Source organism: Cynara cardunculus, assembly GCF_001531365.2.
Source record: "Cynara cardunculus var. scolymus isolate 2C chromosome LG 7, CcrdV1, whole genome shotgun sequence".
NCBI classification, from domain to species: Eukaryota; Viridiplantae; Streptophyta; class Magnoliopsida; order Asterales; family Asteraceae; genus Cynara; species Cynara cardunculus.
In genome coordinates, this window is record NC_037534.1 from 3835268 (window position 1) to 3849707 (window position 14440).

Here is a 14440-nt window from a genome sequence, read left to right on the forward strand (position 1 = left end):
ATATATATATATATATATATATATATATATATGGATGATCAAATGTAAACCATTCAATTTGTACAAACTGTGTAAATCATCTTCATCTGTCGATTTTATTGTTTAATCTTATGAATTTTTTTTCATGAAATTGTTTAATCTTGTGAAATTGTTTAATATAATACTTTTTTGATGAGGTTGTTTCATATATGGTTATGAGATTATTTCATACAATACTTAATGAAATTTTAATGAAACTGTTTCATGTATTTCTCTAAAATTAAAATAACGAAGATAATAATATCCATGATTAACATCATTCACAATAAAAATGATTAATCAACCTCTCATAATTACAAAAAAATGAGCAAAATAAAAAATTATGATTGGTTGAATGAGGTTTGTACGGTTTGAACAAATAATTTGGTTTACAAGGTAAACCTCTTATATATCTATACTATATTATAAAGCATTTGACTAAATATATATATATATATATAGAGAGAGAGAGAGAGAGAGAGAGTAAACTACAATTTTGGTCGATGTGGTTTATCAAAAATAACACCTTTTGTTTTTATAGTTTTAAAATTACAAGATGGTAATCATATTTTGTAAAAACGTCTAGATTTGGTTTATAGTTTAACCACTGTTAAAAATTATGTTAAATGAGAAGCATATTCGTTTTCTTATTGATTTGTTTTTGTCTTTTAACCAATTAAAATTGATTTTATGGTTTGGTCTTTATGGTTTTTGATTGCGTGAATGATAAAAATCGACAGATAACCACAAGGGTGGTGCCAAATTGGTTTGAGATTGAGTTTCAAAGGTTAAAAGCATCTGGAGGTCCCAAGTTCAAATCCAATGAGAAATAAAAACCCCATTGTGGTTACGGAGGTTCAAATGCAGTGACTCCGTGCTACCCACGAAACGGGTGGTCGTCCTGGGAGTAGTTGGCTCGCATAACGGGTTAGATATCCAGGTTAATAAAAAAATCAATAGATGAAATGCTTTTCATTTATCAGGATTTTTTAACGATCATTAGAATGAGAGATCAAATCCAGACGTTTTTATAAACCATAACGGTCATCTTATAACTTTGAAACTGTAAATACGAAAACCGTTATTTTTGACAAACCATAAGGACTAAATTTGTAATTCACTCATTTATTAATTACTTTGTTACCAATTTCTTTTGTAATTTATATATGTTTTTGGCTTAATATATTTTTGGAATACCACATCCATTAGGTTTGCATAATTACTTTTATCCATATATGTTAGTTGTTTCTATCTTCAATTAATTTTAAAAAAAAATTAAATTTTTTTATATGTTTTATATAACAACTCGTCCTACATGGATAAAAAGTGAGAATTGTTAGCTTATTATAAATCCCAAATTGTGGGCTGCCAATAACTTTCACAATGGTTTTAAGTTGGATTCGAGGTTATTGGGCTAGTCTGTTGCTTTGGACTTTGGAAGTGTTACATTTTATACGGTATCAAAGTTAATGTCTGTAGTTTTAGGAACTTGACAACTAGACACAATCTATGTATGTCTAGCACCAGTAGATACTCTAGGACAATTCGTGTTCGTTTTATACTCGATATATGTTTTGCTGTTAAAGTCCTCTTTTTATAGAGTGATATACTGATATTTCACCTTATCATCGCTCTTACTGTGTAAGATTTTTGGCCCTTGCCATGTCAATCACGTGAGGAAAATTACCTGATAAGTCCTTATCGGGTAAGTGTTTAGTAAACGGCTCCTTAAAACCCTTATACAATGTACTTCTTGAACCAATTAAGAAGGTTGTCTACATCTAAACATATGTAAATGACAAAAATAAAGTCAACTAAGATAATTGAAAACTTAGTAAAGTATCGTACGTGTTTGACGAGACCATTTCTTATTTATTTTGAATTTTGTTAAAAATATGAATAGAAATTATCACCAAACCAAACCCAAATTAACCATTTTGTAGATCAATGCTTTTTTTAAACCATCTTTTATAGATGAAATATTGTTTATTGATGCATATTATTTAAAGTTCAAGATTACAAGTAAATTAAATGTAAGTACAACTTATTAAGCTTCATGTTTGAATTCATGTAACTAAATGTGGATAAATATAATCAAATATATTTCAAAATTCTTATTTTAAATATAAAATCTAAAATACAATTAAGATAATTATTGAGTTCCAACAGAATACTTAGTTATTATCTTTACAAAAAAATTATATTATTAACCCAAAAATAATTATTTCGTTATTAATCCTAAATTAAATTATAGTAAAAAAATTGAATTTTAAAGAAATTACATAAAAAGATTTATATTTTTTTAAATTTCTTCGAATTTATATTTTATTAAAAAAAACATTATTGCTTATTTAAAACCACATAAAGTGCATTATAACATCGACAAAGATCAAAAAAATAAAATAAAGCAGTATTATTTTATATAAATTTTTTAGAAAAAAATGTATTAGAATGATAAATTATAGAGTATTATAACATAATAAATATAATTTCTGTTAAAAATTCTAAAATAGAGAATCTGTTGGAGTTGAATGTAATTCATTTTAATTTTTTTAAATTTTGGTTATATATTTTATAAACAATTATAAAAAAACTGTTGGAGATACTTTAAAATAATATAACTGTTGAAGATGTAATAAGAAAACAATTATCAAATTAATTAAATTAAATATGCAAATTAATGAATAATTTGAGTGGATTTAATAAACTAATATTTTCAATTTTGCCAACCCTAAGTAATACCTAATTTACCCCCCACGTCTTCACACGTCCACCCTGTCCTAATTGTTCATTAATCACTATAACAAACCTAACTGTTACGGCGTCGTTAAACCCTAAGCGTTACCCAAGGGTAGTTACGTAATTTGACAAAAAAGGCAATTTTGTCCGTCATCTTTTTTCTAAATTTTCTCGTTCGTTCTTCGAGGCCATCCATTGGCTGTTTATCAGTGTGTGTGAAAAGGGGGGGTGTATGTGTGTGTGTTCTTGAGTTGTGCTTCTTTTCTAAGCCTATTTCCAATAAGGAGAAAAGAAGCTTCAAAAACCCTAGCAAAAACTCCATCAGATGTTTCGTTTCGTTTCCTTTACCCAAGATTAATCTGTTGAAAAACCTAACGCACAACTTTTTGATCGTCAGCAGTTCAAGAGTACAGAGCTTGCCGCCATGTTCTACCATCGGTAACTCCATCGTTTCTGTGTTCTTCTTTTTCATGATCAATATATGTTTTTCTTTTGAGTTCTCGTTTTTGGCTTTGTTTTATTAATTTCTTGAAGTAGTGGAGTTTGTTGAACTGAAGCTTATGCCGTTGTCTGATGATCATCGGCGGTTGTACTGTGTTTTACTTACTTTTGAAGTCGATAGAATTTGGGGTTTTTTCGTTTTAGTTATTGAGTTCGTAATTGTAGAACAGTTGATGGAGATTTTGTTTGGAGCTTCCACAAAAACAGGAGTTCTTGATTTCCCTACTTGATCACTGTTACTTCTCTTAACTGTTTAATCATCATCTTGTGGAAGTTATTAGGTATTAAGCAGTATCAATATCCATTCCAAAAATAGGAGGGCCATTTTGATATTAGTAATCAGATTTGGTAATTTATGTTCCAAATCCAACACCACCATTTTTTCTATTTGTAGCTTCTTCAAGAATGTGTATTTGGTCATCAAAATCTTCACATAATGACTTCAATCTTTCTTCAAGTTGCAGAGTAAGATATCAAGAATCAGAAGTCATTTTGTTTATTACTTATGCTATTTAGTTCACTTGTGGTTTTCTCCAGGGGGTATTGCCATGATGTTGAAGCATTGCATTTGAAGGTTGTTGCATTATGTGCTCTTTTCTGCCTTTCTGCATTTGGACCCTGTACCATGACTGGGACCCATAATCCAGTGGGCTATGATGAGTATGGTTCTTACAGAAATGACTTGAATTCGGGTTCAGAGGATGTACTAATTGGTGACGGTAGAAAGAGAACTGCTCCCCAAAGTTCAATCCCGAAACTAAATCTTGAAAATATCTGTAAACGCTCGGACTTGTTCTGTTTTCCTTCAACGTTATCTGGTTTCTTTGCTGATTACCGTAGTTCAGAAGCGAATGTTTCAGGTTTTTCTGAGGTTAAAGCAGATGAAACAGTAAATTTAGGGTCAACGGAAGCAAAGAATAACCTCAGTTGGTCATCAGATAGTGGTAACTTTCGGTTATTAAGTGGGAGTGTTGTGTCTTGCTCACTTGAATTGAAAGAGATTGATAACAGTGACCAAAATGACACACCATCTTGTAAAAGATCTTCGCTTGATTGGAAAACTTCGGGAGTTAACCAGAAACAGGAGTCTGTTAGAATCAAATCTAGTCATATGGATGATTTTTCGTCACTCCGTGTACAAGTTAGCCATCCATTACTTGATTGGGGACAGAAGTATTTACATTTTCCTTCGTTAGCTTTTCTGACTGTGGAAAACAGACATAATCATAGTGTTTTAAATATCTTTGAGCCATACAGTACTGATGCCCAATTCTATCCTTGCAATTACAGTGAAATTAAGCTGGGACCTGGTGAAGTTGCTTCTATATGTTTCGTGTTTTTGCCCAAATCGTTAGGCTTTTCTTCAGCTCACTTGATATTACAAACAAGCTTAGGTGGGTTCTTGATTCAGGCCCAGGGTTTTGCAGTTGAGTCCCCTTATGTGATACGGTCTTCAGTTGGTTTAAACTATTCTTCCAATGGAAAGTGGAGCAATATTGTTTCCCTGTTCAATCCTTCTGATAAAGTGCTGCATTTGAAAGAGGTTATTGCTTGGATATCGTTTTCTTCTGGGAGCATTGCATATTCCGTTAAAGCGAATTGCAGCCAGATAGATCACAAGGGTTCGTCTGAGTTCAGTGTTAAAGAGTGGTTAAATGTCAAAATTGGCGAAATTGGTCAACCGGTGATGGCAATAAGGCCACAGAAGACATGGACTGTTGGGTCGAACAGCAATGAGCCCATCTTAGAGTTGGAATTCCCGGATCGTTCTCAAGCAAACATATTTGCTTCTTTTTGTGGTCAATTATTGAATGGTTCAAGAGATAACTTGGATGCAATCATTCTTGAAGCAGAAATTGGAGGGAAGTCAGGGTTTTATGATCTCAAAACTCTTTCAATTTCCCTTGGTGTTCTAATCCCTTGTGATGCCAATGGAACAACCACTGTCTCTCTTTTGCTGCGTAATAATGGCCCTGGCCTGCTGACGGTTGTCAAGATTCGTGCAGTCGGTGAAAACTCGGAATCTTTACAGATTAAATATGTTGAAGGGCTAATGCTGTTTCCTCATAGTGTGACACAAGTGGCTATGGTCACTTTTACTCCAGATTCACACGTGAATTTGAACTGTAAATTAGTTGTGGAAACGAACAAATCAGATGGTCCTGCGCTTGAGATTTCTTGCAGTGACATTGCTAGTCTTTGTTCACGGTCACATTCTTATGCTGGACATGGACATGACAATGGAGCGTTAAATTATGACAATTTAGAAACAAGGTCCAATAACGTCCATGTACAATCACCGATTGAAATCAAGGTATTGTAATTTCTATCCATGCTTCTCATTATAATCTTGGTTTAATTTTAGTGTACCCTAACTATTTTCGGATTAAAAGCTTGTTGCTGTTGTTGATCTTATTCTTATTTCAATCATTGGTGAAGTTATGTATGTTTCTATTTTTAGTTTCAACAGTATAAGCTTTCGCCTACTTGCTGAAAGCACAAATGGAATGGCCGATCATGAATTCATGCATCATACGATGTTTTTTCCTTTGTTGCTTGAGGGTGTGTTTGGTATGCTAACGGGGTGAAAATAAGGTAGGCCGGTGAAAGAATTGTGGATGGTTTTAGGGTTTTAATCTGACATGAGTAGTTTAGTAATTTACCAAACTTGTCTTGTCTCCTTGTTTTAATGGGACAAAAAAATGAGTCTTTTCTAGTCCCCAACTAATTGTCACACCAAACGTTGGACAAGTTTCTTTTTGATTGTCCTGCCCTGTACTGTCCCATATACTAAATGCATAAGTACCCATACCCCACCTTTGGGTGGGATATTCTGGGCTCGTTTGGTTTTATTTCAGTATGGATGGCACTAAGGGGTTGTTTGGTTGGTATTCCATTAAAGTCTTGTATGGATAAAGTTGTCTGTGTGGATTAATCTGTTTGTATAGATTGTGAAGGTTCTTGTTTTGGAGGGTTTTTCCATAAATGAGAGAAGCGTGTTTTTTAGTTGGGAGGGACAAGTTTGAAAAAAATGACTTTCTGCATAAAGCTCCCCCTAGAAGCTTACTGAATAAGCCACTTTCTATATCCTTAAGCCATTAACGAACAATCATGTATAGAGACTGAATAAGCTCCGAGTCCCATTAAGCTGCAAACAAACATGCCCTAAGATCCCACTTGATGTACTTGCATCCCAATCACTAAAATTTCCAAGTATTATAACCGTTATATACATTCTCTCGGTCATCGTGTTTAGTGTAGAGGAAAGGGGTCGAAATATGCACTTTGCAAGAAAACGGCATTTTTAAGTAGCCGCTGAATGAGCCATTTGCTATGATTTTAATTTGTATCTACTTTTTGAAGGCAACAGAAATGACAAAAGCTGATGAACCGGTACTAGGAAACTGGCAATCTCAAGGGACCGAAAATGGAATGTCTGTGCTCGATGATGACGAGATCATATTCCCACTGGTTCATGTTGGTTCTCATCAGTCTAAGTGGATCAGTGTCTTGAACCCAAGTGACCAACCGGTTGTTATGCAGCTGCTGTTAAATTCAGGAGAAATCATCGACGAATGCCGAGGATCGGATGAAGTTTTGCAGCCCCCTTCATCTTATACTTTGGTTCTTAACGGTTATACGACTCCTTCAAGATACGGGTTCTCTGTAGCAGGAAATGCAGTAACCGAGGCCTACGTTCATCCTCACGGAAAAGCCGTTCTTGGACCGATCGTCTTTTGCCCTTCGAGCCGTTGTGCGTGGAGAAGTTCGGTTCTCATAAGAAACAATCTTTCTGGCGTCGAGTGGTTATCCTTGCGTGGCTCTGGAGGTTTGCTTTCCCTGCTTTTACTAGATGGGTCTGATCCTGTTCGTAACATAAAGCTCAAACACAACTTACCAAGCTCGATTAACCGAATGATGAAAGTTGTGTTCGCGAAGAACACCGGAGATTTGCCACTAGAAGTCAATAGAATTTCGGTCTCGGGTACAAAGTGTGGGTCAGATGGGTTTTTGGTGGACAGTTGTGACGGTTTCAGTTTGCAGCCCGGGGAATTACGAAAGCTTGTTATATCATATCGGGCGGATTTTTGTGCAGCAATCGTACGTAGGGAACTTGAGCTCGTTATGGCTGGTGGCATGCTGATCGTGCCCATGGAAGTCAGTCTTTCTACACCGATGCTCAGGATATGCAAACAATCACTTATTTGGACAAGATTCAAGAAATTCTTTCTTGCAATTCTTGTTTCCATCCTTCTGATTTCCATGGCAAGTTCTTGTTCGTTCTCGTTCACAATCAGGGACGAAAATTTGTCCAAATCCGAAGAACATTCTTCGGATGTTTGCCCAAAACCAGAACCAGAAACCGGGAAGGAAGTGACATCATCATCATTGTCGTCGTCATCGTTGGCGAAATCGATGGTGGTCGAGGCATCAAAACCGGAGAATCTTACAGTTAAAACAGGAAAAGAGAAAGCAAGACGTAGAAAGAAGAAAAGAGGTTCGGGTTCGGGATTAACGGGCCAATTTGAAGTGTTGAGTAGCCAAAGTAGCAACTCGACACCTTCATCACCTTTATCCCCGGCCTCATCTTCGACACCAAAAAGATCACCAGAGTTATCCCCTAACGTTCGGGTCAGAAGCCCGTTCAAGAATAGCGTGGCTCTTCCTCCCCAAGATAAACCTTTGGCCCCAGCCAAAACCATTGGCCCGCGAGCCAGGGCTCCTGGAGCTGAACGGAAAGCGGTTAAACCCGAGGAGGGTTCAAGGAGTGAGGATCGGTTTACATATAATATCTGGGATGACCATCTTCAACTACGGTTTCTGGTTCCGGGTTCGGGTTCGGGTTCATCATTGGAGGTCTGTGTTATGCCCACCATAACTGAAGATAATAACTTTGGTAGCCTGTTTGATGTGAGCCCACAAGAGCTGTTTAAATCTGTAACAGAAACTGTAGGTTTTAAACAAGATGATTAATAAAAAAAAAATTAACTAGTTAATCTATGTCTATGTCTATGTCTATGTCTATGTCTGGTTCTTTTTATTTCATTTCCTAAAATTAACCTAACAAAGAAATGCCACGTATGACATATTTTTGCAAAAGGGTTTGTAACCGCAACCATCGAATGGGACCATACCATACTCTCTTGTCTCGTAAATATCATGCGACATATAAATATGATATATTAGAGTATTTTCAACGGCTATTTTATATTAAATTTTTTAAAATAGGAAAAAAAATATTTGTTGAGTTTTTTTAATTAATTTTTTTTGGGGTTGATTCATAGAATTATTGACTATTTTTTGATAATACTTAAAAAAATGGTAATTGATGATAAAACTGTTTGTTTTTTATTCGGTTGGTGATGATATATCATGGCATAATTTAGTATAATCGTTATATTGTAGTAAAAGATTTCAACAGTTTGAATCAATATACCAATATGATACGTTGAAATACACAATAAGATGATGATACATCATGACACTGTCGCCATCACCATCACCACCACTAGAGGTGTTCATAGTTGGGTTGATCGGATTGAAGACATTTGAACAACGTAATTCAATGCTTGCGTTTTGAAAAATCTTAACCTAACCCAACCAAACCAAAGTATAACCCGACCCAACCCAAACTGTACGGGTTGGTCGGGTTGATACTTTGGTATATTAAAATATTCTTCTAATTTTGAATATGTTATTTCTCTACTCATAATTTAATTTTCATCATCAACCATTTGATACAACTTATCTATACTTCTTAAATCTTACGTATATCATATTCAACTAATTTTCTTAATTTATATATATGTGTTCACAGTTACAGAACATATATATGAATAAGTTACATATTGATAAAAAATAGATTACAAATACGTGTATAATTGAGGATGTGTCACTTTTGGATTTACTGATATTTTTAAAATATCGAGAGAGAAAAGGGTAAAAGGTAAATTCAAACTCTAAAAATGACTATTTTAATTAATTTCCGATTTGTAATTTATTCCCGTGATGATGGTAGTGAAGAAAGTGCCATGTGGAGTAAAAATTCACCTCAATCGATTGTTCATCATCAGAAACCCAAATTCCGATTTCACTCATCCTCCCCCTTTCTTTGATCCAACCAAATCTGCTTCAATTCCCAATTACAATCATGAATCCACACACTGTTATAATCAATTCATAAACATCCAATCCTAAAATGGCAATGGCCGCCAATCATGGATTCGATAGAAGCAAAGAAAGGTTATTATTATCTCGAAAGGGTTGTTCAGCCTTCTTCGAAGAACCAGATAACAATGGCGGAACCGATGCTTCAATCCTGGATCGAATCGCCAAAAAATGGGAAGATTTTCAGGTGTTTATGGTCCAGATTTACGAAATGGGTCGGTCTGACCCGAGACAGATCATATTCGCTGCTAAATCGGGTTTGGCACTTGCTTTGGTTTCCACTCTCATCTTCTTCAAAGAATCCCTTAGGTATTTCAGTCAATATTCCATCTGGGCTATTCTCACTGCCATCGTCGTCTTTGAATTCAGCATTGGTAATTTCTTAACCTTGTATGTATATGTATACATACACACATACATGACTTGGGATCACGTTAGACAGCCATACCACTTTTTTAAACTTGGAACTTTACAGCGTTTATCTTCACAGTGTTTTGTTTTGAAGTTTCAACTTTCATGTGTAAAAAAATGGTCTAATGGGTCTCACAAAAACAGACCGGTCCCGTGAACATGTATATATCTATACTATATTATAATGCATTTGACAAAAACTGTTAAAAACCATTTTTTATGCATATTGATGCATATTACTTAAAATTCAAAATTACAAGTAAATTATGCATAAGTACAACTTATTAACGCTTCATGTTTGAATTCGGATAACTAACTGCGGATAAACATAAACAATTAGAGGATAAACATCTCATTTTAGAATATAAAAAATCTAAAATATAATTAGGATAATTATCGAGTTCTAACAAAATAATTAATTATTGTCTTTATAAGAAAATTATATTATTAAACCAAATATAAATTACTTCGTTAAAAGGTCTAACAAGGACCAAGAATCTAGGGAAATAAGCTTATCTAGCAAGAGCTTACTGGTTTAAGACGCTTACCAACAATCCATTTTGATAACCGATAATATTACACGATAAAGTAAGTAAAGAAGACGATGATGTCTTTTGCCTGCAAGCACTTGGTACTGGTATAATTTAGGTAAATGAACTTAAATGAGTTTTTAATTAAATTCATGACCTTCTGATCTATATAAAAAACTAGATTTATATTCATGATGTTGCTGGTTTAAAAGAACTTGTTCCCAATTATTTTTGCGAATTACATTAGAGGGTCATTTTGAAAAATCGGCGTATGACGGAGTTATCGAGCTAAATAGCTCCGTGTATTCAACCAAAACATCATTTTTTTAAAGAATTACATTCATCTCCAACAGATTCGTCATTTTAGAGATTTTAACATAATATATATTATTATAATATTCTCTAATTTATCATCCCAATACACTTAAAAAAAACTTTTTATAAAAAATAATAACTCAATCTCATTGGTGGAAAAAAATATAGGAAACGGGTTTATAGGAAAATGGAGAATGAATTAATCATCTGTTTCATTCATATTCACCAATCACATAAATATATATCATCAGAAAGAGAATTTGAATTTAAATTTAAATAAAATAAATTTAAAATATATAAAAATCTATTGTCTGTTCATTTCATTAATAAGACACGGATAAGACATGATTTTGGGACAACAGCTTTTTATCCGTTATCTGCTTTTTGCCACAAAAAGGGTGTCATCTTGGTAGATATAGTTTCCTTTACTCGAACTTACTTTTGTTTCTTAAATTTAGGAGCAACCCTTAGCAAAGGGTTTAATCGAGCCATAGGGACGGTTTCAGCCGCGATCCTTGCATTGTGCGTCGCTCAAGCTTCCGTGTGGGCCGGGGCCTGGCACGAAGTTGTGGTGGTCGTAAGCATTTTTGCAGCAGGTAAGTAAGGGTGTTGCTATTTGAACCCCCTTAAGAGCATCTGTAACCTTGACGGAAAAAAAGAACATCAAAAACACGAAAAATAGTAAGCCCGTTAACATCTCAACTCCAATTACACTAAAAAAAACCGAGCGGGCCATATGGAAATGATAATTAAACTGTGGGCCTAGGGTTTTTCCGGTTGAAGATTTACATGGCATCATTGCCGTTCAATTAGAAGACCGGCAAAAATCACCAGATTTTGACGGTTGGTTGGAAAGGAATCATTGGCAAGTTTGATCTTTTGCCGGATGGTGGGGGGCAAATGGGTCATTTGGTTAAATGAATTCCTGTATCGGTTTTTTTAATCTATGACTTTCTGACCTGTTTTGGAATGACACTCCTTAACGTTGACCAAGAAAGTCACTTTCATATACAAAAACGTCTATAAACTTGTCAGAAGATCATGGATTTAAAAAACAGTTGTCATGAGCGGAATCATTAGTACCATTTCTATCACTTGCTTCACAAAAGGCTACAATTTGATCTTTATTATGTGTCCATGCTGCATTTTAGGTACTATTACAAGCTTTGTGAAACTCTATCCATCGATGAAGGCGTACGAATACGGATTTAGGGTTTTTATGTTGACGTTTTCTATAGTTTTGGTGTCGGGCACTTCGCATTTTTACAGAACCGCGATTTCCCGATTATTATTAGTTGCGGTCGGGGCGAGCGTATGTTTGATTGTAAATATATGTATCTATCCGATTTGGTCCGGAGAAGACTTGCATAAATTGGTGGTAAAAAACTTCCGGGGTGTTGCTTCTTCGTTGGAAGGTATGCATTAATTAACAGTACTGAATCGACACAATCTTGTTACTAATCGGGTTGAACACGGGTTAATTAACCCCACCGTCTTGTTTGAATTGAATAATAGGTTGCGTTAGAAGTTATCTGGAAAACGTCGAATATGAAAGGATACCTTCGAAAATCCTTGTATACCAGGCCACCGACGACCCCCTTTATACCGGATATCGAGCCGCAATATCATCTACCGGTCAAGAAGACACTCTGGTAGGTCTTTTGTTATATTATGTTTGGCAAACTAGCTGACAAGCTAGTCGTTGACTAAGGGGCCGTTCACTACACTTATCGGGTACGCGTTTATTAATATCATTTACCTTATCGGTTGAGAATGGAAAGGACCAAGAATCTTACCCGGTAAGATACATAACAATGACCGAGAGTCTTACCCGGTAAGTGAGGGAAAAGACTCTTACCCGATAAATGCTTACAGGGTTTAAGATGCCTACCAACGATCCATCTTGATCACGCAAGTGAAGGTGATATTTCTTACCGGTAAGTGTTTGGTAAACGACCCCTTAGAGTATTTCCAACAGATTCTCCAAAATGCATAATAAAATATTTTAATAATATAATTATTGCTGTAATATCTAAAATAAAGAATCTGTTGGAGTTGAATATAACCTTTTTTTTAATATAGATTTTGAGTTTTGATTCTTCATTTTGAAGAATCTGTTAGAGATGCTCTAATAAATGTAGTTGTTAGCTGATAAATTAGTTGATAAATCTACTGACCAATAAAAAGCTTGCTTTATTTTGTTGCAGTTAGGGTTTGCGATATGGGAACCACCTCATGGGCGTTACAGAATGTTCAGATATCCATGGGTTCAATTCATCAAAGTTAGCGGTGCATTGAGGCACTGCGCTTTCATGGTTATGGCTATGCATGGCTGCATACTTTCAGAAATACAGGTTAATATTTATTTCAATTCGTCAAACTTATTAAGAGATTGTTTGTCAGTTGTTGAATAGTTTGGTGCAAAATGATCAGAATGATTAAGAGGCTCTCAATATACTTTGGAAAATGAAATATAATTGTTTGGTAATTGTTTACAATGAAATTAGGACGCTGACTGGTTAAAGGAGACCCATGATACAAAATCGTTATAATAATTTATGAATAGTTAGTTCTCCTGGTTTTCAAAATATTTACGGTTTTTAAAAGAGCGTTCTCCTTCGATAGGCAGCAGCCGAACTGAGATACCTGTTCAGGAACGAGATTCAGAGAGTGGGGATCGAAGGTGCAAAGGTACTACGAGAGATCGGAAACAAGTTGGAAAAGCTCGAAAGACTGAGCCCCGACTTTGACCTGCTCGATAAGGTGCACGAGGCCGCAGAGGATTTACAGATGTTGATCGATCAGAAATCGTACCATCTCGTGAACAGCGAGAAATGGGCAGCCGCAAGACGACCGAAAGAATTCGAGGATCCCGAGCACCTGCAAGAACTAAAAGAAGAAGAAACCCACATGTATACAATGGGTTCATCAACATCCACCTTGAAACCATCTCATACTTTCAAGAATATCGATCGCCATATCACAAACATGTCGATGAATCCTTCGTTTGCAAACTGGGGTTCCTCCGAAGATGTACTAAGACAACAGGTACAATGGCCTTCACGACTCTCGGTTCTTGGAGACGTGATTCTTAATGATCGTGAGGTACGGACTTACGAGAGTGCGAGTGCTCTATCATTGACCAATTTCACATCGTCGTTGATCGAATTTGTTGCACGGCTTCAGAATATTTTGAACTCGTACGAAGAGCTTAGCGAAAAGGCGAGATTCTCAGAACCGAAAAACGATTTAGAAAAGCCAGAGGATCGGAGTTTCGGGACAAGATTGCTCAAATGCATAGGCTTGAAGAATGGTGTCCATTAGGAACCCTAAGAGGCTGTTTGAACACTCGAGGCTTATTACCGGGTAAAAACCGCTTATCTGATCAAAGATGATGGTTTTTCCGAAAAATTTACCGGTAAGTAAGGATGGTGAATCTTATGCGATTAATGCTTACCGAGCAGGAGACGTTAATACTATGCTATTTTGATGACCGGAAATCTTACTCGACAAGGTAGGTAAGAATGGTGAAATTTGACCTGTAAACACTTACCCAGTTTGTTACCTAAATTTTGTATGCATTTTAAGATATATTTGAGTAGAAATCAACATCTTTAGGAGGTCAGGGGTTCAAAGCTCATCAAAGATGAGGAAGGTGTGTGAGTTTATTTGTTTTATTTGCCGTATATAAATATTATATACTTAAAAAAAAAAACATCTTTAGGTCTGTTTCTGATTGAATTTTGTAACTGGAATTG

The 14440-nt window shown here is 35.4% G+C and overlaps 2 protein-coding genes across 3 annotated transcripts; both read left to right on the plus strand.

Annotated features, from left to right (window-relative positions):
• The first annotated feature begins 3011 nt into the window (after positions 1 to 3011).
• LOC112515085 lies at positions 3012 to 8242 on the plus strand. 2 transcript variants are annotated; one of them, XM_025121731.1, is made up of 3 exons: positions 3012 to 3195; positions 3775 to 5572; positions 6622 to 8242. In XM_025121731.1, the coding sequence occupies exons 1-3, from the start codon at positions 3182 to 3184 to the stop codon at positions 8230 to 8232; spliced, it is 3423 nt and encodes a 1140-aa protein (XP_024977499.1). In that variant the 5' UTR covers positions 3012 to 3181; the 3' UTR covers positions 8233 to 8242. The 2 variants fall into 2 exon arrangements, with proteins under 2 accessions (XP_024977499.1, XP_024977500.1); XM_025121732.1 differs by having other exon boundaries at positions 3796 to 5572.
• A 1248-nt stretch (positions 8243 to 9490) lies between these two features.
• Positions 9491 to 14006, plus strand: LOC112515692 (aluminum-activated malate transporter 4-like). The gene is made up of 6 exons (XM_025122599.1): positions 9491 to 9800; positions 11141 to 11278; positions 11834 to 12097; positions 12198 to 12334; positions 12890 to 13036; positions 13308 to 14006. Exons 1-6 carry the CDS (start codon positions 9620 to 9622, stop codon positions 14004 to 14006), a joined length of 1566 nt encoding a protein of 521 aa, XP_024978367.1. The 5' UTR covers positions 9491 to 9619.
• The last annotated feature ends 434 nt before the right edge of the window (positions 14007 to 14440 follow it).